At 42.3% G+C, this 23,746-nt stretch overlaps 1 protein-coding gene across 3 annotated transcripts; it reads right to left on the bottom strand.

Annotated features, from left to right (window-relative positions):
• Positions 1-509: 509 nt before the first annotated feature.
• Positions 510-23,600, bottom strand: LOC130113061 (protocadherin alpha-C2-like). 3 transcript variants are annotated; one of them, XM_056280582.1, is made up of 3 exons: positions 21,125-23,600; positions 4,196-4,230; positions 510-2,777 (listed from the first exon to the last, which is right to left on the bottom strand). In XM_056280582.1, exons 1-2 carry the CDS (start codon positions 23,528-23,530, stop codon positions 4,219-4,221), a joined length of 2,418 nt encoding a protein of 805 aa, XP_056136557.1. In that variant the 5' UTR covers positions 23,531-23,600; the 3' UTR covers positions 510-2,777; positions 4,196-4,218. The 3 variants fall into 3 exon arrangements, with proteins under 3 accessions (XP_056136557.1, XP_056136552.1, XP_056136547.1); XM_056280577.1 differs by lacking the exon at positions 4,196-4,230; XM_056280572.1 differs by lacking the exons at positions 4,196-4,230; positions 21,125-23,600 and adding an exon at positions 11,744-14,260.
• Positions 23,601-23,746: the final 146 nt, after the last annotated feature.

Consider the following 23,746-nt stretch of genomic DNA (forward strand, 5'->3'; position numbering starts at 1 on the left):
CAACATTTGAGATTTTATCAGTAAACTTATTAGTGTAATCTATAAATCTTCAAATTGCTTCTCTCGCATTACATTTATCAGCAAATGCATGCAAGTAAACCCCATGGAGGGGTTAGTCTTGGTGTATGAAAAGATAAACTTTAACTTTAAATGGAAACTTATTTACACCAGCAGAAATTGTACTTGCCTAAATGTTTTCCATTGGCTTAAAGCATGTCACATTAAACTGTTGAGTTGCATGTCTTGATGCATGCTCAATAATCCAGGTAAGAAAATCAAAGAAGGTTGAATCAGCTCATCTGGATACAATGTTTACTGACAATGTCAATAAACATTGTATCCAGATGAGCTGATTCAACCTTCTTTGATGTTGAGTTGCATGTGGTGTTCTTTCTGCCTAGGCTGTGTGCAATGAGTATATGACTGACATGTTACACTAAACCAGATGTAAAGATACCGTAAAGCAGTCTTGAAAGGGAGGACACCACATACTTAACACAAAACCCAGATTCAGTAGTTGTCATTTAGTGTAATGTTCTATCATGTTGCAATTTTTGACAGATCACCGTAGCATACAGTATTCCCACACTACATAATTACTAAGTATTGCACCATTGAAAATGACTGTACAAAGGCTTATGCTTAATTTAAACACAATATAACTTGGTACAATGAATGCAATGGGAGCTCTGCATGAAAAGTAAATCCACATATCATTGTCTGTTGGTTTATACAGAAATTGATAGTAACCAGGAATACATTGTAAGAAATCATAGCTATTATTCATTGATATAAACCACGTTTGTAAATTTTCAGTATTGTAAAGCAAAGATAATGACATGAATTTTTTTTTCCTAAGTCCATTTATCAATCTACATATCCTCACAATACTTTGATACGCAGGTATAAAATACAATTTTGGTTTCAAAGTTAAGTACAACATCATAATTGTGATGGATTAAGTTAACAGGCAACATTACCCAATTCATTCTGAATGTATCCATACTGAGCCCACTCGTGTTCATTCCAACATGTGTTGATGCATGTCAATAATCCAGGTAAGAAAATCAAAGGTTGTAATCAGTTCATCTGGATACAATTTTTATTGATAGCTATGTTTCATCACTCAACTAAGTGACATCTTCAGTCGAAACTGACTGCAGGTGTCCCCATCCCTTATAAACAATACAGTACAATACAGTTGCCTAACAACGAAACCAATGACCAGTTTCATGTGCAAATATGGCTGTGACCATTAACTAGAGTTTCGATGGCCATGTGTACTATTCACAGAATAAGAGTACATCTGTCGCCATCTTACAATGCTGTGATTGTGACTATTCCCCAGTCCTCTGTGAATAGTACACGTGGCCATTGAAACTCTAGTTAAAAGTTTAGACTGAAGATGTCATTTAGTTGAGTGATGAAATGTATCTGTCAATAAACGTTATATCCGGATGAACCAAGATGTTGGACTAAACCCCGGCATGTACACTTTGGTAAAGTGATTGAGATTTATTTGCAACTGGCATGATGCTCCTCACTCAGTGGTGTGAGAAATAACAAAACATTCACACACAGTAGGCTTTAAATGTGTTGATCTATAAAAAAAATTCCAACTGTTGCTGTAATGCAGATTTACCTCATGCCTTGAGATGAAGCAAGAGCTGGTAGGTTTAGACCCTTTCTGAGAATCTGAACTCTTTGTGATACAACATGAGCTTCTGCTGATTAATGTGTTGCTCTAGTTAACCATTTTCATACCATTCAATTTAATTCCACCCCTTGATTTAGAAACGAAACCACAGTGAGGCCAAGCTTGACATGGTAGATTGCTCCAAGTCAAATAATACATAAAAATATCAATGCACTTTGAATATTCCATGCAAGAAATAACAGAAAGGCAGATATATAATGGTAAAAAAAAAACGTATCTTTTATGATGAACTGGTTAACAGAGTGCAAATGGTTAAAACTCTTTCATCCACATTTAGGCCTATAGCACACATATAAAGCACAAAGTTAACTATACGCCATAAAACTACTAAAAGCTACCACAGTTACAAAACACTTGATTTCCTTTTGTCCACCACTTTCAAATCCTCTGTTGATGCTTTTCGGCACATTTCGTCGATTCTTGTGCTTTTCAAGTTTGCACTGCTAATACATTTGTGTTGCACATGTGCTATATCCGAGCAAGGCAAAACACAGAGCTTCAAAAGGGTGACATTAAATAGTTGTTTAGTTTTTTTGTTTAGTTTTTTTTAAGAGGGGTAACAGCCTCATGAAGGCAGTTCAACATTCTTATGTCCATTCATTTTAGTCCATGTTGTGGCTTCTTTGAATATCCGTTGATGTGATTTCCGTACAATCAGCTTCTCCCCGATTTTCTTCTTTCTTGTGTGTTTTCTTATACGAAAGGCCCAGAGTGATAGTTGAAGCCATGCAGAGTCATAACCGTGTGTGTTGAATGGACAAAGATACTGTGTTGATCAGTTTAACGTGTGCTTACAGAGATCGATGGTGAGAATATTGGGAGGGGAAAGCAGGGAGAGGGCCTTCTAAGAGAGTCCTGACTGTCATTTAGTCCTTTGGTCGTGACAGTCACACATTATGTTTAAGCGGAGGATCAGACTGAGGTTCAGTGAGCAGTTTGGCAATTGAGAGTAAGGGTTTATGGCCAGGGGCTTCTCCTTTCGTCTGTCTTGGCATTGCTCCGGTGAGGAGCTACAGAGGAGGAGGACTTATGTGGAACTGCCGCTGCTGGTGGTGGATTCCTGCGAATGAGAGAAGAAAATTAAACAAACGTGGGTGGGATCCAAAGCATTGACAGCCATGTGATTGGCCAGACTCTGACATGTCTCATGCAGCCGAGGTCTGTCACTCAGAGAGGGGCTTCAGGCAGAACAATAGAGGGGGTGGGGATTGTACAGGCCCTTTGATGTGTTGTGGTAAAGTGGTGGGGGTCTATCAATGAATACCATGCTCCAGGATAATGTGAGGGAGAATGGTTGCTAAGAAACTGGGTGATTGGTTTCACTTTGCGTCTCTTCCTGCATGAAGAATTAGGTCACAAATCATGTTGCAGAAAACCAGAGTTCACAGTCACCCTGTGAATTTAGTAACATTTTAACACCCAGTCTAATCACAATTCATAGCAATCCAATCACAAAAAACAGCACAGTCCAATGGCACAGACACACATTCTAAAATACTATATGCTCTTAAACTGCATTAGTGATGATGGGACATAAAAGGGGTGGACACAGATTAATTTCACATGCACTAGACTCATTTGTTTTTTTGTTTGTTTTTTTTTTTTTGGAGAGCAAGTTGATTGAATTAAAACAGGACAGCTGTACCAAACACATTCCTTAAATGTAAAGTACAGCAAAAAGCCAGATTGTGATGCAAGCAAGGCCAGGGAGTGGCATCTGTGTTAGGTGCATTTGTGGGGGACTTTAAAAGTTGTGATCAATGAAATTTGGGTTAGAAGGACATGTTTTATTTTTGCTTTTCGCGGTAATTGCACTGTGCACCCAGGGGAAAGGTGTGTGATCAGCGACTAGCTGCAGTCAAGTGGGACAGTTTGTGTTTCATAGACAAAGGCAATCACTAGCAAGGGCATACCTTTTTATACCCCTTAATCTGGATTACCAGTTTTGCTTGGTTCTCTGTCAAACAGATCACAGATTATGATTATAACCATCATCTCCACTATGAATATAATGGCCAATGGTTGATGTCCCCCTAGAGTCAATCAAGGCGATCAGAAAGATCTTACAGGCTCTGTTGACACATTATTTTTTTTCAAGGGAGGGTTAAGCACACTCAAAGAACATTAACACCTACTGAAAATATTGTCTTGATGACTGCAAGGTAAAGACAGCAGTAGGTTTCATTTTATTCATGGCTGGACTGACCCGTGTGGAGCTGCCATTTGGGGCAGGTCTGCAGCACATGTAAGAGTAACCAAAATGTGGGCATGAAGAGGCTAATAAAACACAGGTGTTATCACCAACAGTCGCTGAAGTCAGTCGTGTGACTCCTTTACCATCTCACTAAAGGCTTCTTCTTTGAGAGAAAAAACAAAAAACAAAAATAAGATGCTCCACTGAGAATGAAACAAAGACAGAACCAGTTCAAATGTAAATCAAAAGGGGATCCAGGGTGGGGGAGTGAGACTCCTGCATACCTCCAGCTGCAGAGTGGGCTTCCTCACTTAGGGTACTTTAAAATGAGGAGAAAAGAAACAAGCAGTTCAATGATCAGGTCATAGTAAGCACAAGCAAAAGAAATCAGTTTTGCATTAATCTTACAATGGATGGTAACATAACATGAGTGTACTGTTTGTGTCTCGATTCATTCAAAATGAACACTAAATGCACACACGTATGTCAAGGCACAACAATCAAAAAAGTAAAATGTATCTTTGAAAAACAATACCAACTACACGTGCATAGCTTGACGGGTGCAATGTAAATATAGCAGATTGTTAATGAACTGGACATCATTCTGCAAAGATAAGAATGGATTTAAAATTGTTAAGATTTTGGCAATATGATCAAATATACATTCAACAATTAAATCAACTATTTTTTTTCCAGTTCATACTTACCCTCCAATAGAAGCCATAATTCAACATTAGATTCAAGAACATTCTAATAATGTTGATATGACATCATTTGTTTGATAAAGGGACAAAGGACACAGTTTTGACCATTTCAGATATATACACTCTCATGATGCAGAGCAAAAAGCATGCTCATCATGAACACCCTGAATCTCTGTCATGCTGCAGACTTCCTCCTCCTGCTCTCTCTCTCTCTCTGACTGCTGAGTGGCGTAGTGAGAGGAGGGGAGCAGGCCTCTGCACCACAGAGGGGGGTGTGGCAGCACTGAAATTCTCTACAGCAGTGCTGGCTCTCCTGCTATGCATTGCTACTCACACACAGAGAAACTGATAAGTTCTTCTAGCTGAAATCAAGGAAAACACCTTGCATATTAATCGACCTGGAAGGCTTAATTAAAGGGGTGGGGGGACAGTTGCAGGTGATTAAGCTTGAAGATGATAAATGCTGTAGAGCTACAACCAAATAAAAGCAAAGAATCCCCTGTTAATCTACAGTGTATTATTACTTGAAAACCTTTTGGTACTAACTACTGCACTATTTGTAAGAAGTTTCTGCTCAAGAATAAACATATCACATCTATCCTTCTGTCTTGTATTACAAGTAGTGAATGCATAGAGTCGCTGTCCTTAATAGATCTCTCATCTCATCATCAGCTGCTTTTCTGGGGTCAGGTCACAGTGACAGCAAGCTAAGTAGGGCACTCCAGACATCCCTTTCCCAATTCCCTCCAGCTCCTCCTGGGGGACCCAAGATGTTCCCAGGCCAGATTAAACATCTAGTCCCTCCGGCGAGTTCTGGGTCTACCCCGGGGTCTTCTCCTAGTTGGATGTGCCCAAAAAACCTCCAAAGGAAGGCACCCAGGACACATCCTAAACAGATGCCCGAACCACCTCAACTGGCTCCTTTCAACACGAGTTTCCTCCAGATGTCCGAGCTCCTCACCCTATCTCTAAGGCTGGGCCCAGACGCCTTACAGAGGAAACTCATTTCAGCCACTTGTATCCGCGATCTCACCCTTTCAGTTACTACCCAAAGCTCATGACCATAGGTGAGGATTGGAATGAAGATAGACTGGTACACTGAGAGCTTTGCCTTTCGGCCCAGCTCCCTCTTTACCACAACTGTCCAGTACAATGTCCGCATTACTGCTGATGTGGCACCAATACACCAATACATGACAGTCACAAAACACTGTCTCGCTCACCCAAAACAAACGAGGAATGCTTCTTATCGAAACAGCTGGTGGCTGCTTGTCAATAACACAGAAGGCAAGCCTGGCAGAGAAAATAATATAATATACAAAAAGAAAGAAAAAAAAGCCCTATCTGCATCTTTCAACAATTGACAATCTGAACATACATGCAGGTAAACACCTATGAGGTCAGTTTTGATATATCTGAACTGTCAATGTGAGTATGTTTGTAAATTAAAATATAAATGTCACGATGAAAGTGTCTTTTTATTTACCACCCCCAATAACAGACTGCTTCAACTGCTGCAGACACCTCCACACCCACAAGGCCAATACTAAGAGGCTCAGAAGGCGTTTCTTCCCTCAGGCTGTAAGGACACTAAACCTAACACCCATCCATCCATCCATTATCCAAACTGCTTATCCTACACAAAGTTGCAGGGATGCTGGAGCCTATCCCAGCAGTCATTGGGCGACAGGTGGAGAGACACCTTGGACAGGCCACAAGGCCATCACAGCCCCCCCCCCCCACACACACACACACCCCTAGGGACAAAATTGGGGTGGCACAGTGGCGCAGTGGTTAGTGCTGTCACTTCACAGCAAGAAGGTCCTGGGTTCGAACCCTGGGGTTGTCCAACCTCGGGGTCATCCCAGGTCGTCCTCTGTGTGGAGTTTGCATGTTCTCCCCATGTCTCCAGTGGGTTTTCTCCACGTGCTCCAGTTTCCCCCACCATCAAAAAGACATGCATGTTAGGGGCTAGTACTCCTGTCTGTACCCTTGACAGAGGCATGGCAAGAAGAAATAGAGTTGGTCCCCGGGCGCTGCACGGCAGCTGCCCACTGCTCCTAGCTACACAGCTAGGATGGGTTAAATGCAGAGCATAATTTCCCTACGGGGGTCAATAGAGTATATCAAAATCAAAATCATGAAGGATCCCCCACAAGGGGACAACACTTTCAAACTACCAGCTGAAAACCTGCCTCTTCACAACATGGAACATCTTGTCAGGCATCATAGAAGCTAAGCTGAAAGGGCACATGAGTCAATACATGAGCAAAACTCAAGAAGGAATGGGGAACAACAACAGAGGGTCAAAGCAACAGCTACTGGTTGATACAGCAGTCACACAAGACTATAAGATCAGACAGACCAATCTGAACACAGCCTGGATTTACTACAAGAAAGGCTATGATTCAATGCCCTACACATGTTTACTAGAGGGCTTGGCAGTACACAAAGCCAACAGGACACTAATAGCCTTTATAACACCAGTCCCATGTAGTTATATAATTTGTGAATTTGCTAAGTGTAGTAATACTGTGGGTTGGGCCTGGGTATAGTTTCCAATTTAATGGCACTATTACCTGTACTCATAAATTATTACAATTCTTACAACCTTCGTGGAACATGAATTACCTATGATGAAATATGACACAAGTATACTTTAAATGCAAGAAGACTAAAGTTAGTTAGTTATTAGTTCAGATAAACAGAACAATATTACTTCAGGTCACTAATAAATTAAATACCACGAAGAAATAATACCCATTAAAGACAAATTATCATTGGTTTCTCTTATCTTCAATTCGCTGTTAAATCTTCATCTGTTGTCTATAACTAGGCTCTAACATCACAAATGCATAGCATCTCTAACCTGTGAACATCAACCATGCAGGCCCACACTCTCACACACGCTCTCGCTCTGCAACATAAACCAAAATGTGAACAAAACCCCTGTAGCATAGTAGTAAGCCTGAGTGGTAGCTTGGGAGCGTAGAGGGCTAAAAACTGTAAAGGCCACTTCATTTGTTCACACAAGCAGTCAAAAGAAAATGGCACATGCAAGTTTATCAGTACTCACGAATCCAGTGTGTGTATTTCAGTATAAAAACATACTTACATAGTTACTCATCAACATTTCAAAGAGGATGCTATTCAAATAGTATAAAATAAACCATTCTACTTTGTTAACACATTTTGTGTTTTATGTAAGAAGCACAACATTTAAAATTTTTACTTCTGAAACCAAAATAACAAAAGTAAAGTTAACCTCAAGTGTTTAACAGCAATATGGATTTTGACTACAGCATACCAAGTAAGGAATCATTTTATAAACTTACAAAGGCAGTTTAAAGTGTGATATTTGAGTAGTCATCACAGGATATATGATGAATAGTTTCATAAATCAGGAATTTTGGGCACACCCAAGGTGTCTAGTGAGAGGTATGGCTGTTTCCTCTAAGGTTAATGCACTGCACTAGAAATGAATAGACTCACAGATGAAATTAGAATTAGTTATAGCTTGCCATCTACATTTAGAATACATCTTGTTTGTGTTTAAAGTGGAAGGTGGTTTTGTTAAGATTTAGAAATTTATGTTATTCAGTTTATAATAAAGGGAGATCAGGTCTTTTTAGCTGGACAGTAAGTGGGTCATCATTAAAATCCAATACCCAATTTCCCCTCGGGGATGAATAAAGAATTCTGATTCTGAAATCCACAGAGTTGATGCTGCAGTGTCACTGGTCTCTGTCAGTCCTGTGCTCCTTGGTAGACTGGACACAATGTATCTGGAGCCCTTTTGCACAGGCTGTCTGACCACCAGCTTCCCTTCCCTGGTCTCCACTAGAAACAAACTTTTAGGCATCGTTGGACACCAAGGAAGAATCTGCAATGGTAGAATTCCTCTCACTGATCACACTGTTCCTACAGGGAGCAGCAGCTTTGCTGGGCTTGGGTTTCTGATATTTGTGCACAATTATGACTAATATGGTGATTAATAGTAGAAAGGACACAGAGCCCAAACCAAAGATCAAATATGGGTCCATGTCTGAAAAGATGTCATATTCTGGAGGTACTTCCGTCATGTTAGAGTCGGCCTTCACAGCAGTCTCCACTGTGGACAGCTTGATGGTAACTGTAGCCGAGAGAGCAGGCTCAACGTTGTCCTTGACAACAACAACCATGTGTTGGTGATGTGGATCTCTGTAACTGAACTTTCTCATGGTCCGGATCTCTCCATTGTATTGGTCCAGACTGAATAAAGTGGCATCAGTCACCTGGAGAAACTGGTAAGTAATCCAAGAGTTCAGTGCAGAGTCCTCGTCTATGGCTATCACCTTTGTAACCAGAGTGCCTTTATCTGTGGATCTAGGAATCTTCTCCTCCACCACGGAGCCATGCGCACGCCACGGAGAGACAATGACCGGAGCGTTGTCGTTCTGGTCCACGATAATGATGTGAAGTCACATTACTGCTGAGTGGAGGGACACCAGAGTCCCTAGCCTCAATGTGGAAAAGGAACTCCTTCTCAATCTCATAGTCAAAAGTCGTTAGTGTATAAAGTTCACCTTTCTCTGGATTGATGGAGAATAACATGGACATGGAGGTGTTGGCTATCTCTTTCTCTATGATAAAATAAGTTAGATACTGGTTTTCATAAAGGTCTGGGTCAAACGCAGAGAAAGAACTTAGTAAGGTCCCGGGTGCGCTATTTTCCATTACTCGAATAGTACAGACAGATTGTGCAAACTGTGGAAAGTGGTCATTGACATCCAGTAGCTCTACAAAAATGGTTTCATTAGCAGATAATGGAGGGGAACCTCTATCTGTAACAGTGAAGGTGATTTCATATTCTGGGACTCTCGCACGGTCTAAAGGTTCTGAGACAACCAGCTCAAAATAGTTATCCAACGATTCCCTCAGTTCAAATGGCACGGTAGCAAGAATATGTAAATCAACTAGGCCATTTGTACCTGAATCTTCATCACTAACTATAACAACAGCTATAACAGAGTTAATGTTTATAATCTTTTATAAAACTGTGAAATGATTTGATGGTAATTTCTGGATGATTATCGTTCATATCTGTCACTAATATTCTCACCTTACACTGCCCAGATAAGAAATTTGAACCTTTATCTGTGGCAATAACCCCTATATCGTAAACCTTTACGTCTTCATAATTAATCGTGTCCATCACTCTTATTTCACCATTGTCCGAATCAAAATGAAAGTGTTTTGCATTTTCTCAGAGGTGCTCAAACTGTATGAGTAAACTACATGTGAATTAGACCCTTCATCCAAATCGGTGGCATTCAGTTTGATTACGAGGCTGCCTATTGGAGAGTTTTCCATTAAATTCACTTTGTATATTTCTGCGTCAAACGTCTGGGCGTTGTCGTTGGTGTCGAGCACGCGCACGACAATATTGGCTGTGCCAGCGCGCGCTGAGACGCCGCCGTCAACAGCTGTAAGGATCAGGTCACGAAATGCCTGCTCCTCCCTATCTAAGGCGTTTCTCAGGATCGTGTTTGCATATTTTGATCCATCTCTTCCGGTTTGAATCTCAATCACAAAAGTTTCGCTCGGACTCGGATGGTAATCATTGACACGGTTGTCTCCGGCGTCTGGGTCTACAGCATTGTTTAGCGAGATCCGTTCTCCAACGGAACTTGACTCGGAGATATCCAGATGCACCGTGTCCCGTCGAAAATGAGGGGCGTTGTCATTAATATCCGTAATTTCTATCTCAATGTCAATCGTTCTCTCCGGATTCTCGACCGCAGCATCCAGTTTAAGAAGGCAGGGCATTGTTTTATTCCACGGACAGATTTGCTCTCTGTCTATTTTTTCGAAAATGTAGAGTTCTCCCCGTGTCCTTATTGATTTCGAGATATTTCGTGTTGTCGACCAAATCTGTGTGCAGGTTCATGTTATTCAGTGTTTTTGCATCTAATCCCAAATCGGATGCTAAATTTGCAACGAGAGTGCCTTTTCCCATTCTTTCGGCGATAGCATAACGAGTAACGGCACTGGCCGCGTTTATCATAGCCAACAGGATAAGAAACGCCATCATAAAGCGTATCCAAGATAACGGAAATAAATGTTGTTTACCTTTGTAGCAGCGTAAAATTATGTGTAAAAATAGGATAAGCGTTATGGAGTGGGAGGAGCTGTCCAGAAGCGACGCTCCCAGTAAATGGATTCATCCAGCTGTAATGGAGTCATTGTCCTCCTCATAAAAGAATGTTGTGTGTGTTTTCATGATGGGCAGTGAGTGACGCGTTAGTAGAAATTTGACGAGTGGGGGCGTCGAAATAAACCGCGGGGGAAAAAAAGAAGTTCCGCGCGGCTTGACTTCGAAAGAATTTTAACCCCCCCCCCTCCATTGGCTGACGTTAAGAGAGGGCAGTCGGTCCAGAAACATCTTATTCACTACTGCACATGTGACTTTACAACTGCCGTTCCAACACGGAAGAAATTATGGTTTTGAGTGTTTCGTAAATACCTGAACAGTGGTACAAGTCATCGTGAGCCTAAGCACTAAAGATTACCTCGTACATTGCGAGAACAATGTCATTTTTTGTCACTTCTCATTGTCTTAGTGTTTGACGTGTTGTTGGGTTAGAGGGGCGCTTGAGGGGGGGGGCAAATGGCTTATAGCTTCATCACCTGTGTTGGAGTGGTTCAACATTGCGCTTCTCTAAGTGGCGGGGATAGCGCATAACGTGAACTCCCAAAGGAGAGGCAATAAACAGATATGACGATCCATTTCATATTTTTAGCATCAGTGTCCATTTTAAACCTAAATCTTATTTTGGTAAAATAATAAACCCGACTCGTTCCTACTCATGTCTGAGGTCTATGGCTGTATAAACGGTATGACAGGCGTTAAGTGTGCATGCTTCTACTGTATATTTATATTTACAGTTTAGCCATTTCGCCAAATAATTAACATGGACACACTTCTAGTAAGTGTGCAGTTGATTGGTGCCAAACTAAAGGAAACAGACGTTGGTTCATAACAACTGTTGCTGAAGTCAAGATATGTCTGATCATTGTTAGATGCTTGGTCACTGCATCCGTGCGTAATAATGCGGTAGTTTTCGTTTAGATTAGCTTTTACATTACCTGCAGAGTTGAGGCTGCAGAGTCACTGGTCTCTGTCAGTCCTGTGCTCCTTGGTAGACTGGACACAATGTACCTGGAGCCCTTTGAAACAGGCTGTCTGACCACAAACTTTCCTTTCCTGGTCTCCGCTAGAAACAGGCTGTACCAGTAGGCATCGTTGGAAACCAGAGTAGAATCTCCAATGGTAGAATTCCTCTCACTGATCACACTGTTCCTACAGGGAGCAGCAGCTTTGCTGGGCTTCGGTTTCTGACATTTGAGCACGATGGTGACCAATATGGTGATCAACAGCAGAAAGGACACAGAGCCCAGACCGATGACCAAATACAGGTTTAAGTCTGAAAAGATGTCATATTCTAGAGGTACTTCCATCATGTCAGAGTAGGCCTTAACAGCAGTCTCCATCGTGGACAGCTTGATGGTAACTGTAGCCGAGAGAGAAGGCTCACCGTTGTCCTTGGCAACAACAACCAGACGTTGGTAACGCGGGTCTCTGTAACTGAACATCCTCATGGTCCGGATCTCTCCGTTGTATTGGTCTAGGCTGAACAAAGTGGCATCAGTCACCTGGAGAAACTGATAAGTAATCCGAGAGTTCAGTACCGAGTCGGTGTCTATAGCTATCACCTTTGCAACCAGAGTGCCTTTATCTGTGGATCTGGGAATCTTCTCCTCCACCACGGAGCCGTGCGCACGCCACGGAGAGACAATGACCGGAGCGTTGTCGTTCTGGTCCACGATAATGACGTGAACAGTCACATTACTGCTGAGTGGAGGAACACCAGAGTCTCTGGCCTCGATGTGGAAAAGAAACTCCTTCTCAATCTCATAATCAAAAGTCTTTAGTGCGTAAAGATTGCCGTTCTCTGGATTAATAGAGAATAACATGGACATGGAGGTGTTGGCTATGTCCTTCTCTATGATGAAATAAACCAGGTATTGATTTTCGTGGAGATCTGGGTCAAAGGCAGAGAGGGAGCTTAGTAGGGCTCCGGGTGCGTTATTCTCCATTACGCGTATCGTATAGAACGACTGGGAGAACTGCGGAACGTTGTCATTAACATCCAATATTTCTAAAGTCAAAGTTTCATTATCAGATAAAGGAGGAGAACCTCTGTCAGTGACGGTGAAAGTGATTTCATATTCAGGGACTTCTTCACGGTCAATTATCTGTGACACTATCAACTCAAAATAATTATCGGATGATTTTCTCAGTTTGAAAGGCAAATTTACAGGAATTTGAAGATCCACTAATCCGTTATCACCTGAATCTTTGTCACTTGCGCTGACAACTGCTATCACCGTGTCTACAGGTGCATTCTCTTTTATAGGACTTTGAAATGATTTGATGGATATTTCCGGATGATTATCATTCATATCTGTCACTAATATTGTCAGTTTACACTGCCCTGACAAAGCATTTGGACCTTTGTCAGTGGCGATTACTTCCATGTCATAAATCTTGAAATCTTCATAGTTGATCATTTCTTTTACTCTTATTTCACCGTTATCTGGATTCAGGCTGAACGTGTTTTGCGTTTTCTCTGACGTGTATAAACTGTAAGAGTACACGATATCTGAATTTGTCCCTTCATCTAGATCAGTAACGTTTAGTTTAACTACTAGACTTCCGATAGGAGAGTTTTCCATCACATCTATTTTATAGAAATCTTTGTCAAACGCCGGGGCGTTGTCATTGATATCGAGCACGCGAACAACGACGCTGGCTGTGCCGGTGCGCGTGGGGACTCCGCCGTCAACAGCCGTGAGTATTAGATTGTGAACAGCCCGCTCTTCCCTATCTAAAGGCTTTTTGAGAACCAAATCCGCGAATTTGGATCCATCTCTTCCGGTTTGAATTTCAATGGCGAAATGGTCGCTGGAGCTCAGGTGGTAGTCTTTTACAGAGTTCGTCCCAACGTCCGTATCCACCGCGTTATTCAAGGAGAACCGCTCACCAACGGAACTTGTCTCGGAAATGTCCAAATGCATCGTGTCACGTCGAAAATGAGGTGCGTTGTCGTTGATATCGATGATTTCTATCTCAATATTAAACATTCTTATTGGATTTTCGATCGTAACATCCAGTTTAAGAAAGCAGGACGTAGTGGTCTTCCAGGGACACAGATGTTCTCTGTCCACCTTTTCCAAAATATACAGCTCTCCTGTCTCCTTGTTAACGTCAAAATATTTTTTGTTGGCCACAGCATCTATTCGCATTTTTCGCGTACTCAGTGTCTTCACGTCTAGCTCTAAATCAGATGCTAGATTCGCAACGATAGAGCCTTCTTCCATTTCTTCGGGAATAGAATAATGGGTAACTGAAAACACGGTGTCCATGCTGGCAGAGAGAAGAAGCAGTATTGAAACGTACCGTCTCAAAGCCATCTGAAGGACGTGATGGGTCATTGAGTATGATCCAAAAGCAAAGCTCGAAAATTTGATGTTTAACCGTTTGAACTGTCGTCTGTCTTGCTCAGCTGTGTGATGCAACGCAGTATCGGTAAGGAAAACGTTTAATGATATTATGCCCGACTGAGATATACACGTAAAATGTCTGTCACGGAGAAAGTGACGTCATTAATGGGTGTGATTTCACAGTGAACGATTACGCACAGGAAATTTACCCATAGTATTTCCGGAGCATAATAATAATAATAATAATAATAATAATGATAATAATCAGACTCTTACGAATACTGAATGATGAAGACAAGTAGGCATAGAACTATAACCTGCAAACAAAATTATCAACGCTTCGCTATAATCATGTTGGTAAATTATGACTAAGATTCTTGCAGCTCCTATAATATCATCAAGTGTGTCCTTATTACAACGTTAATATTTCTGCTATGAGAATCGGCTATTGTTTCTACACATGCAAATTATTATTAAGTCAATATTTTAATACAACTTGCTCCATGAATTACCACATATAGTCTTGATTTGCTGCATTTTACGCACGTATATCCGTGCGTAAACGCTGTGCGTAATGATTTTGTCACCATCATAAACTACTATATTTATCGTCGTCTCTTGGTCAAGATAAATATTATTAATTCAAACACGTGTATCGCAAATTTTTGTTCTATTATATGTCACAAATCTTAGCATATGTGATGGAGGCAAATTTCAATAATTTGGCACATATTCATGACATGAACACTGTGTTCATGCTGAATGAATTAAGATGAATAACTTAAATTGACGTTTTGTTTTAAGGCATGTCTGCTCTTGGTTGCTGCGTTCAAGAGGATGACTACTATGAAGTTGTTTTAGGATAGGCTCATTTGTGAGCGTGAGTCATATTTGCAGATAAGTAATCTGACTAAATCACTAATGAGAAGTCACTTCAAGCAAGTGTGGAGTTAAATAATACAAAACTACAGAAAACCGATGTTAATTCAAAACAGTAGGACCTGTAATAAAGAAATGCCTGCTTAATATTGCTGGGCATTTACCCATGTCCATGCTTATATGCAGTAGTTTCCGTTTAGATTAGCTTTTACATTACCTGCAGAGTTGAGGCTGCAGAGTCACTGGTCTCTGTCAGTCCTGTGCTCCTTGGTAGACTGGACACAATGTACCTGGAGCCCTTTGGCACAGGCTGTCTGACCACAAACTTTCCTTTCCTGGTCTCCGCTAGAAACAGACTGTACCAGTAGGCATCGTTGGACACCAGAGTAGAATCTCCAATGGTAGAACTCCTCTCACTGATCACACTGTTCCTATAGGGAGCAGCAGCTTTGCTGGACTTGGGTTTCTGACACTTGAGCACGATGGTGACCAATATGGTGATCAACAGCAGAAAGGACACCGAGCCCAGACCGATGACCAAATACAGGTTTAAGTCTGAAAAGATGTCATATTCTAGAGGTACTTCAGTCATGTCAGAGTAGATCTTAACAGCAGTCTCCACTGTGGACAGCTTGATGGTAACTGTAGCAGAGAGAGCAGGTTCACCGTTGTCCTTGGCAACAACAACCAGACGCTGGTGACGCGCGTCTCTGTAACTGAACATCCTCATGGTCCGGATCTCTCCGTTGTATTGGTCCAGGCTGAATAAAGTGGTGTCAGTTACCTGTAGAAACTGGTAAGTAATCCGAGAGTTCAGCACCGAGTCGGTGTCTATGGCTATCACCTTTGCAACCAGAGTGCCTTTATCTGTGGATCTGGGAATCTTCTCCTCCACCACGGAGCCGTGCGCACGCCACGGAGAGACAATGACCGGAGCGTTGTCGTTCTGGTCAACGATAATGATGTGAACAGTCACATTACTGCTGAGTGGAGGAACACCAGAGTCTCTGGCCTCGATGTGGAAAAGGAACTCCTTCTCAATCTCATAGTCAAAAGTTTTCAGTGCGTAAAGATTGCCGTTCTCTGGATTAATGGAGAATAACATGGACATGGAGGTGTTGACTATCTCTTTCTCCAGGATGAAATACACTAGGTATTGGTTTTCATGGAAGTCTGGGTCAAACGCATTTAAAGAACTTAGTAGGGCCCCAGGTGCGTTATTCTCCATTACTCGAATAGTATAGAAAGGTTGGGAAAACTGTGGAACATTGTCATTAACGTCCAGTAGTTCTAACGTCACTGTTTCATTGTCAGATAAAGGAGGAGAACCTCTGTCCGTAACAGTGAACGTGATTTCATATTCTGGCACTTTCTCGCGGTCTAATGGTTCTGAAACTACCAGCTCAAAGTAGTTATCAGTTGATTCTCTCAGCCTGAAGGGTAAATTGTTCGCAATATTTAGATTAACTATTCCATTGGCACCTGAATCTTTATCACTGACACTAACTACTGCTATAACTGTGTCCACGGATATGTCTTCTCCCACTGAACGTCGAAACGATTTAATGGACATTTCTGGATGGTTATCATTCATGTCTTTTACAAAAATTTTTAGTTTACATTGTCCTGATAAAGAATTTATTCCTTTGTCAGTTGCAATAACCTCAATATCATACGTTTGTATATCTTCATAATTAATCGTCCCTTTAACTGTGATTTCGCCACTCTTTGAGTTTAAATTGAATGTCTTTTGTGTATTTTCTGACATATAGAGACTATACGCGTAGACTACATCAGAGTTGGAACCTTCATCTAAGTCGGTCGCATTCAATTTCACGACCAGACTTCCAATTGGAGAGTTTTCCATAACATCTATATCGTAAGACTCTTGGTCAAACGTCGGGGCGTTGTCATTGGTGTCAAGTACGCGAACGATGACGTCGGCGGTACCGGAGCGTGCAGGAACGCCGCCGTCCACAGCAGTGAGTATAAGATTGTGCAAAGCCTTCTCCTCCCGGTCCAATTGTTTCGCCAGGATCAAGTCAGCAAACTTTGACCCATCTCTTCCGGTTTGAATTTCGATGTTAAAATGGTCGCTTTCAGTAAGGCGGTAGGTTTTAACAGCGTTGGCTCCGACGTCATGATCCACGGCATTGTTTAAAGAAAAACGTTCTCCCACTGGGGTGGACTCAGAAATGTCCAAATGCATTTCGTCCCTCCTAAAATAAGGCGAATTGTCGTTTATATCCAGGATTTCTAACTCGATATTAAACATCCGAAGTGGATTTTCGAGGGTCACGTCGAGTTTGAGAAAACAGTTCGTTTTGGAGCTGCAGAGATGTTCACGGTCCATCTTTTGCAGGATGTACAGCTCGCCCGTTTCCTTGTTAACCTCGAGGTATTTTTTCGATGCTACGACATCCAGTCGCATCTTGCGTCTGTTCAACGCTTTGACATCCAGCCCCAAGTCTACGGCTAAATTTGCGACCACCGAGCCTTCCTCCATTTCTTCAGGGATTGAATAGTGCGTAACGGCGTACGTTATTCTGAAAAAAGCGTAAAATATTATGAGCACAGACACATACCTTTGCCAGAGACGCGCTGGTTCATACGGCTCCATTGCTTGAATGTATTAAAAAAATTAATTTTCCCAATATTTGTTGGTAGAGTAGAGGGAATGGAGAGAACCCGCCTATTCCCAGATAAAGCACCAGTGAGTCTGTTTGTGTCGTGGGAGTGGGCGAGGATCTGGTGAACTGAGCCTTCGCTGACGTAATAGCGGACCGTGATTTCGTAATCGAGTTTAAATTTGGATTATAGCGACACTTGAGGACTGTGAAAACATTTTGAAAGGTTTTGAAATGCATACTTGTTTAACACAAAGAAACATATTAACAGTGTAACAAGACGTTTGATTTGCATAAATCGTGTCAGAAGTCCTTTGTAAGACATTCTAAAACACAACCGTGTACATTTGAGGGTATTCGGTGATTCGTGTGATGCGCTGAATAGACCAAGAGTTATATTTTAAAGTTTGGAGAAGTAATTCTCCAATTACACAAGATTAAAGAAACATTGCTTAATACATGAAAAAAGATGGCAGTCGCAAACTCATCAAATGAATGAAGTCAATTTTACCTGCAGAGTTGATGCTGCAGAGTCACTGGTCTCTGTCAGTCCTGTGCTCCTTGGTAGACTGGACACTATGTACCTGGAGCCCTTTGGCACAGGCTGTCTGACCACAAACTTTCCTTTCCTGGTCTCCGCTAGAAACAGACTGTACCAGTAAGCATCGTTGGACACCAGAGTAGAATCTCCAATGGTAGAATTCCTCTCACTGATCACACTGTTCCTACAGGGAGCAGCAGCTTTGCTGGGCTTGGGATTCTGACACTTGAGTACGATGGTGACCAATATGGTGATCAACAGGAGAAAGGAAACAGAGCCCAGACCGATGACCAAATACAGGTTTAAGTCTGAAAAGATGTCATATTCTAGAGGTACTTCAGTCATGTCAGAGTAGGCCTTAACAGCAGTCTCCACTGTGGACAGCTTGATGGTAACTGTAGCAGAGAGAGCAGGCTCACCGTTGTCCTTGGCAACAACAACCAGACGTTGATGACGCGCGTCTCTGTAACTGAACATCCTCATGGTCCGGATCTCTCCGTTGTATTGGTCCAGACTGAATAAAGTGGCGTCAGTCACCTGGAGAAACTGGTAAGTAATCCGAGAGTTCAGTACCGAGTCGGTGTCTATGGCTATCACCTTTGCAACCAGAGTGCCTTTATCTGTGGATCTGGGAATCTTCTCCTCCACCACGGAGCCGTGCGCACGCCACGGAGAGACAATGACCGGAGCGTTGTCGTTCTGGTCCACGATAATGACGTGAACAGTCACATTACTGCTGAGTGGAGGAACACCAGAGTCTCTGGCCTCGATGTGGAAAAGGAACTCCTTCTCAATCTCATAATCAAAAGTCTTCAGTGCGTAAAGATTGCCGTTCTCTGGATTAATGGAGAATAACATGGACATGGAGGTGCTGGCTATCTCCTTCTCTATGATGAAATAAACCAGGTATTGATTTTCATGGAGATCTGGGTCAAACGCAGAGAGAGAGCTTAGTAGGGCTCCGGGTGCGTTATTCTCCATTACGCGTATCGTATAGAACGACTGGGAGAACTGTGGAACGTTGTCATTAACATCCAGTAGTTCTAACGTCATTGTTTCATTGTCAGATAAAGGAGGAGAACCTCTGTCTGTAACAGTGAAAGTGATTTCATATTCTGCTACCGTCTCACGGTCTAAAGGTTCTGAGACAACCAATTCATAATAGCTGTCAGATGATTTCCTCAGTGCAAAAGGTAAATGTTTCGGTATGCTGATGTCAACAATTCCATTGTCACCTGAATCTTTATCACCGATGCTAATGACTGATATTACTGTATCCAAATCTATGGTCTCTTTGACTGGAGTTTGAAACGACTTAATTGATATTTCCGGATGATTGTCATTCATATCTGTCACTTGGATAGTTAGTTTGCATTTCCCTGACAACGAGTTTGCGCCCTTATCGCGGGCTATAATTTCCATATCATAGATCTTAAAATCTTCATAATTGACCATTTCTTTTACTCTTATTTCACCGGTGTTGGGGTTCAAACCGAAGGTCTCCTGGGTCTTTTCCGAGGTATATAAACTATATGCATAAACAATTTCAGAGTTGGAACCTTCGTCTAAATCCGTAGCATTCATTTTAACCACGAGGCTTCCAACAGGGGAGTTCTCTGTGATATCTATACGGTAATTGTCTTTATCGAATTGAGGGGCGTTGTCGTTCGTATCCAGCACTCGTATGATAATGCTGGCGGTGCCGGACCGCGTAGGGACGCCGCCGTCCACAGCGGTTAGCGTCAGATTATGCACTGCCTGCAGCTCTCGATCCAAAGTCTTTTTCAGAACCAAGTTCGTAAACTTCGAACCGTCTCGACCCGTCTGGATTTCAATGTCGAAATGTTCACTTTCGGTAAGATAATAGGTCTTGATGGAGTTGGTGCCGATATCAGGATCGACTGCGTTGTTCAGCGCGAACCTCTCGCTGGCCGACGTGGATTCAGATATATCCAGATGCATGACGTCTCGTCGAAAATGAGGCGCATTGTCGTTGATATCCAGTATTTCCAACTCGATGTTAAACATTCGAATTGGATTTTCAATGATTGCATCCATTTTGAGAAAACACGTAGTCTTTGATATGCAGAGCTGCTCCCTGTCAATTTTCTCCACGATGTACAGTTCCCCCGTTTCTTTGTTCACATCCAGATATTTCTTATTGGCTATAACATCTAGACGCATCTTCCGCGTATTCAAAGTTTTTATATCCAGCCCCAGATCAGTAGCCAAATTGGCGACGACTGATCCCTCGTTCATTTCCTCGGGGAAAGAATAATGAGTAACCGGTGTAGCTTTGTTCACGCTACCTAAGATTAGAAGAAAAATAAGCACGTACCTTCCCCAGGGCTGGTCTCTTCGAGACGCCATTGTTAAAAATCGTTTGTAGAAGCGTTTTCGAAAGATAAATCTTTTTATGTTAGATATTAAGGACGTGACATCTCGGTTGAAATTGAATTGGCTGAAAAGCGCTTTTAATCCCCTCTTGGACGATGAGTTCAGCTTTTTACGCCTCACAATGACGCATTGTCATGGCGACGCTGACAATGTGCTGCATTTACTTGTTCAACAGCGACACTCGTCAGTAGACCCATTTATTGTACAAGTGTCTCTTTACTAATAGCTTCGGTTAATGTTTCATTTGGCATACTTCTAAAAAGTAGTCGTGCGAAGGGTGCTATGCAGGTGAAAATGTCCTTAAAATGTCAGTGCTGTTTTACCTAATACAGTGTGACCTGCAGAAAATGGTCTCATACTAAAGTAACCATGCAACATTTGCATAGTAGTTACCGTTCCATTAGGAGGGAAAATAAAGGTTTAACAAAATAATTTGTGTGGTTGCAAGGATATTGAATTTTGAGTCAAATTAAAAAGTGGGATTATTGAAAAAGAATATAAGACGATTGATATTCATACCTGCAGAGTTGATGCTGCGGAGTCACTGGTCTCTGTCAGTCCTGTGCTCCTTGGTAGACTGGACACAATGTACCTGGAACCCTTTGGCACAGGCTGTCTGACCACAAACTTTCCTTTCCTGGTCTCCGCTAGAAACAGACTGTACCAGTAGGCATCGTTGGACACCAGAGTAGAATCTCCAATGGTAGAATTCCTCTCACTGATCACACTGTTCCTGCCGGGAGCAGCAGCTTTGCTGGGCTTGGGATTCTGACACTTGAGCATGATAGTGACCAATATGGTGATCAATAGCAAAAAGGAGACAGAGCCCAGGCCGATGACCAAATACAGGTTCAGGTCTGAAAAGATGTCATATTCTAGAGGTACTTCAGTCATGTCAGTGTAGGCCTTAACAGCAGTCTCCACTGTGGACAGCTTGATGGTAACTGTAGCAGAGAGAGAAGGCTCACCGTTGTCCTTGGCAACAACAACCACACGTTGGTGACGCGCGTCTCTGTAACTGAACATCCTCATGGTCCGGATCTCTCCGTTGTATTGGTCCAGGCTGAATAAAGTGGCGTCAGTCACTTGTAGAAACTGGTAAGTAATCCGAGAGTTCAGCACCGAGTCGGTGTCTATGGCTATCACCTTTGCAACCAGAGTGCCTTTATCTGTGGATCTGGGAATCTTCTCCTCCACCACGGAGCCGTGCGCACGCCACGGAGAGACAATGACCGGAGCGTTGTCGTTCTGGTCCACGATAATGATGTGAACAGTCACATTACTGCTGAGTGGAGGAACACCAGAGTCTCTGGCCTCGATGTGGAAAAGGAACTCCTTCTCAATCTCATAGTCAAAAGTCTTTAGTCCGTAAAGATTGCCGTTCTCTGGATTAATAGAGAATAACATGGACATGGAGGTGTTGACTATCTCCTTCTCCAGTATGAAATATACCAGATACTGATTTTCATGGAGATCTGGGTCAAATGCAGAGAGGGAGCTTATCAAGGCCCCGGGTGCATTATTCTCCATTACGCGTATCGTATAGAATGACTGGGAGAACTGTGGAACGTTGTCATTTACGTCCAGCAGTTCTAAAGTCATTGTTTCATTATCTGACAATGGCGGGGAACCCCTGTCTGTAACAGTAAACGTTATTTCATATTCTGGAACCTTTTCACGATCAAGTGGCTCTGAGACTAACAGCTCAAAATAGTTATCAGATGATTCTTTCAGTTTGAAAGGCATGTTATCAGGAATACTGAGATCAACCATCCCATTATTACCCGAGTCTTTATCACTCACAGCAACCACTGCTATCACTGTATTTACTTCGATGTTTTCTTTGATTTGACTCTGAAACGATTTGATTGATATTTCCGGGTGATTGTCATTCATGTCTTCAATAAGAATCGTTAGTTTGCATTGCCCTGATAAGGGATTACTTCCTTTATCGGTTGCCACGACTTCCATGTCATAAATCTTGAAGTCTTCATAATTCAACGTTCCCTTTACGGTGATTTCGCCCGTGCTTGGATTTAAATTGAATGCATTTTGGGTTTTCTCCGACGTGTACAAACTATATGCGTATATTATTTCTGAATTCGAGCCCTCGTCTAAGTCAGTAGCATTGAGCTGAAACACAAGACTTCCAAATGGAGAATTTTCCATTATTTTGATATTGTAACTGGCGTCGTCAAAAGTAGGGGCGTTGTCATTTGTGTCTAAAACATGAACAACCACGCTGGCGGTTCCAGAACGCGCAGGCCTTCCGCCATCCACAGCGGTGAGTACCAAGTTATGGACAGCCTGCTGCTCTCTGTCTAAAACCTTCCTGAGAATCAAATCTGCGAACTTTGACCCATCTCTCCCAGCCTGAACCTCAATATTAAAATGATGGCTTTCGCTCAGGAAGTACGTTTTCACGGAATTTGAGCCAACATCGGGGTCGACTGCGTTGCTCAGGGAGAACCGCTCCCCGACTGGCGTCGACTCAGATATGTCCAAATGTATGGCGTCTCTCCGAAAATACGGGGCGTTGTCGTTCATGTCCAAGATTTCAAGTTCTATGTTGAAAATTCGCAACGGGTTTTCAAGTATTACCTCCATTTTCAAGTAGCACAGCGTTAACGTTTTGGTACAAAGATGCTCTCTGTCAATCTTCTCCACAACGTACAGCTCACCCGTCTCTTTGTTTATGTCTACGTATTTCTTATTCGCAATAACATCGAGTCGAATCTTGCGTTTACTCAGCATTTTGACATCCAGACCGAGATCTGTAGCAAGGCTGGCAACGACGGAGCCCTCTTTCATTTCCTCAGGAATAGCATAATGCGTGACGGAAGACGAAAAATCCCATGACGCTGAGAAAAGAACAAACAATGACACGTACCTTCTCCATTCGTGTATCGTTATATGCGGCCACATTGTCTCGTTATTTGGCTGTGTGCGCCACAGCACCGCTGCTATCGCGCAAATCCGGCCGAACAAAGTAAAATATCCCACTCTGGCTGACACAGAAGAGCGATTTGTGTGCAGAATATAGTGCAGTATTGTTCGGTGGGCGTTACTTTCAACAACCATCAGCCCGTTTGGTTGTGCCGTGATGAATCCTAGTCTTGCGCTGACCTTACAAAATGTCTG

The sequence above is a fragment of the Lampris incognitus genome, chromosome 1, assembly GCF_029633865.1.
Source record: "Lampris incognitus isolate fLamInc1 chromosome 1, fLamInc1.hap2, whole genome shotgun sequence".
Classification (NCBI taxonomy): Eukaryota; Metazoa; Chordata; class Actinopteri; order Lampriformes; family Lampridae; genus Lampris; species Lampris incognitus.

Excerpts from the sequence above, each read along its gene's own strand:
- LOC130113061 (XM_056280572.1), bottom strand. The coding sequence starts at position 14,152 with ATGACCCATCACGTCCTTCAGATGGCTTTGAGACGGTACGTTTCAATA. Across the intron at positions 2,778-11,743 it reads CTGCAGCCTCAACTCTGCAG|GAATCCACCACCAGCAGCGG; the intron begins GTAATGTAAAAG and ends TCTCATTCGCAG.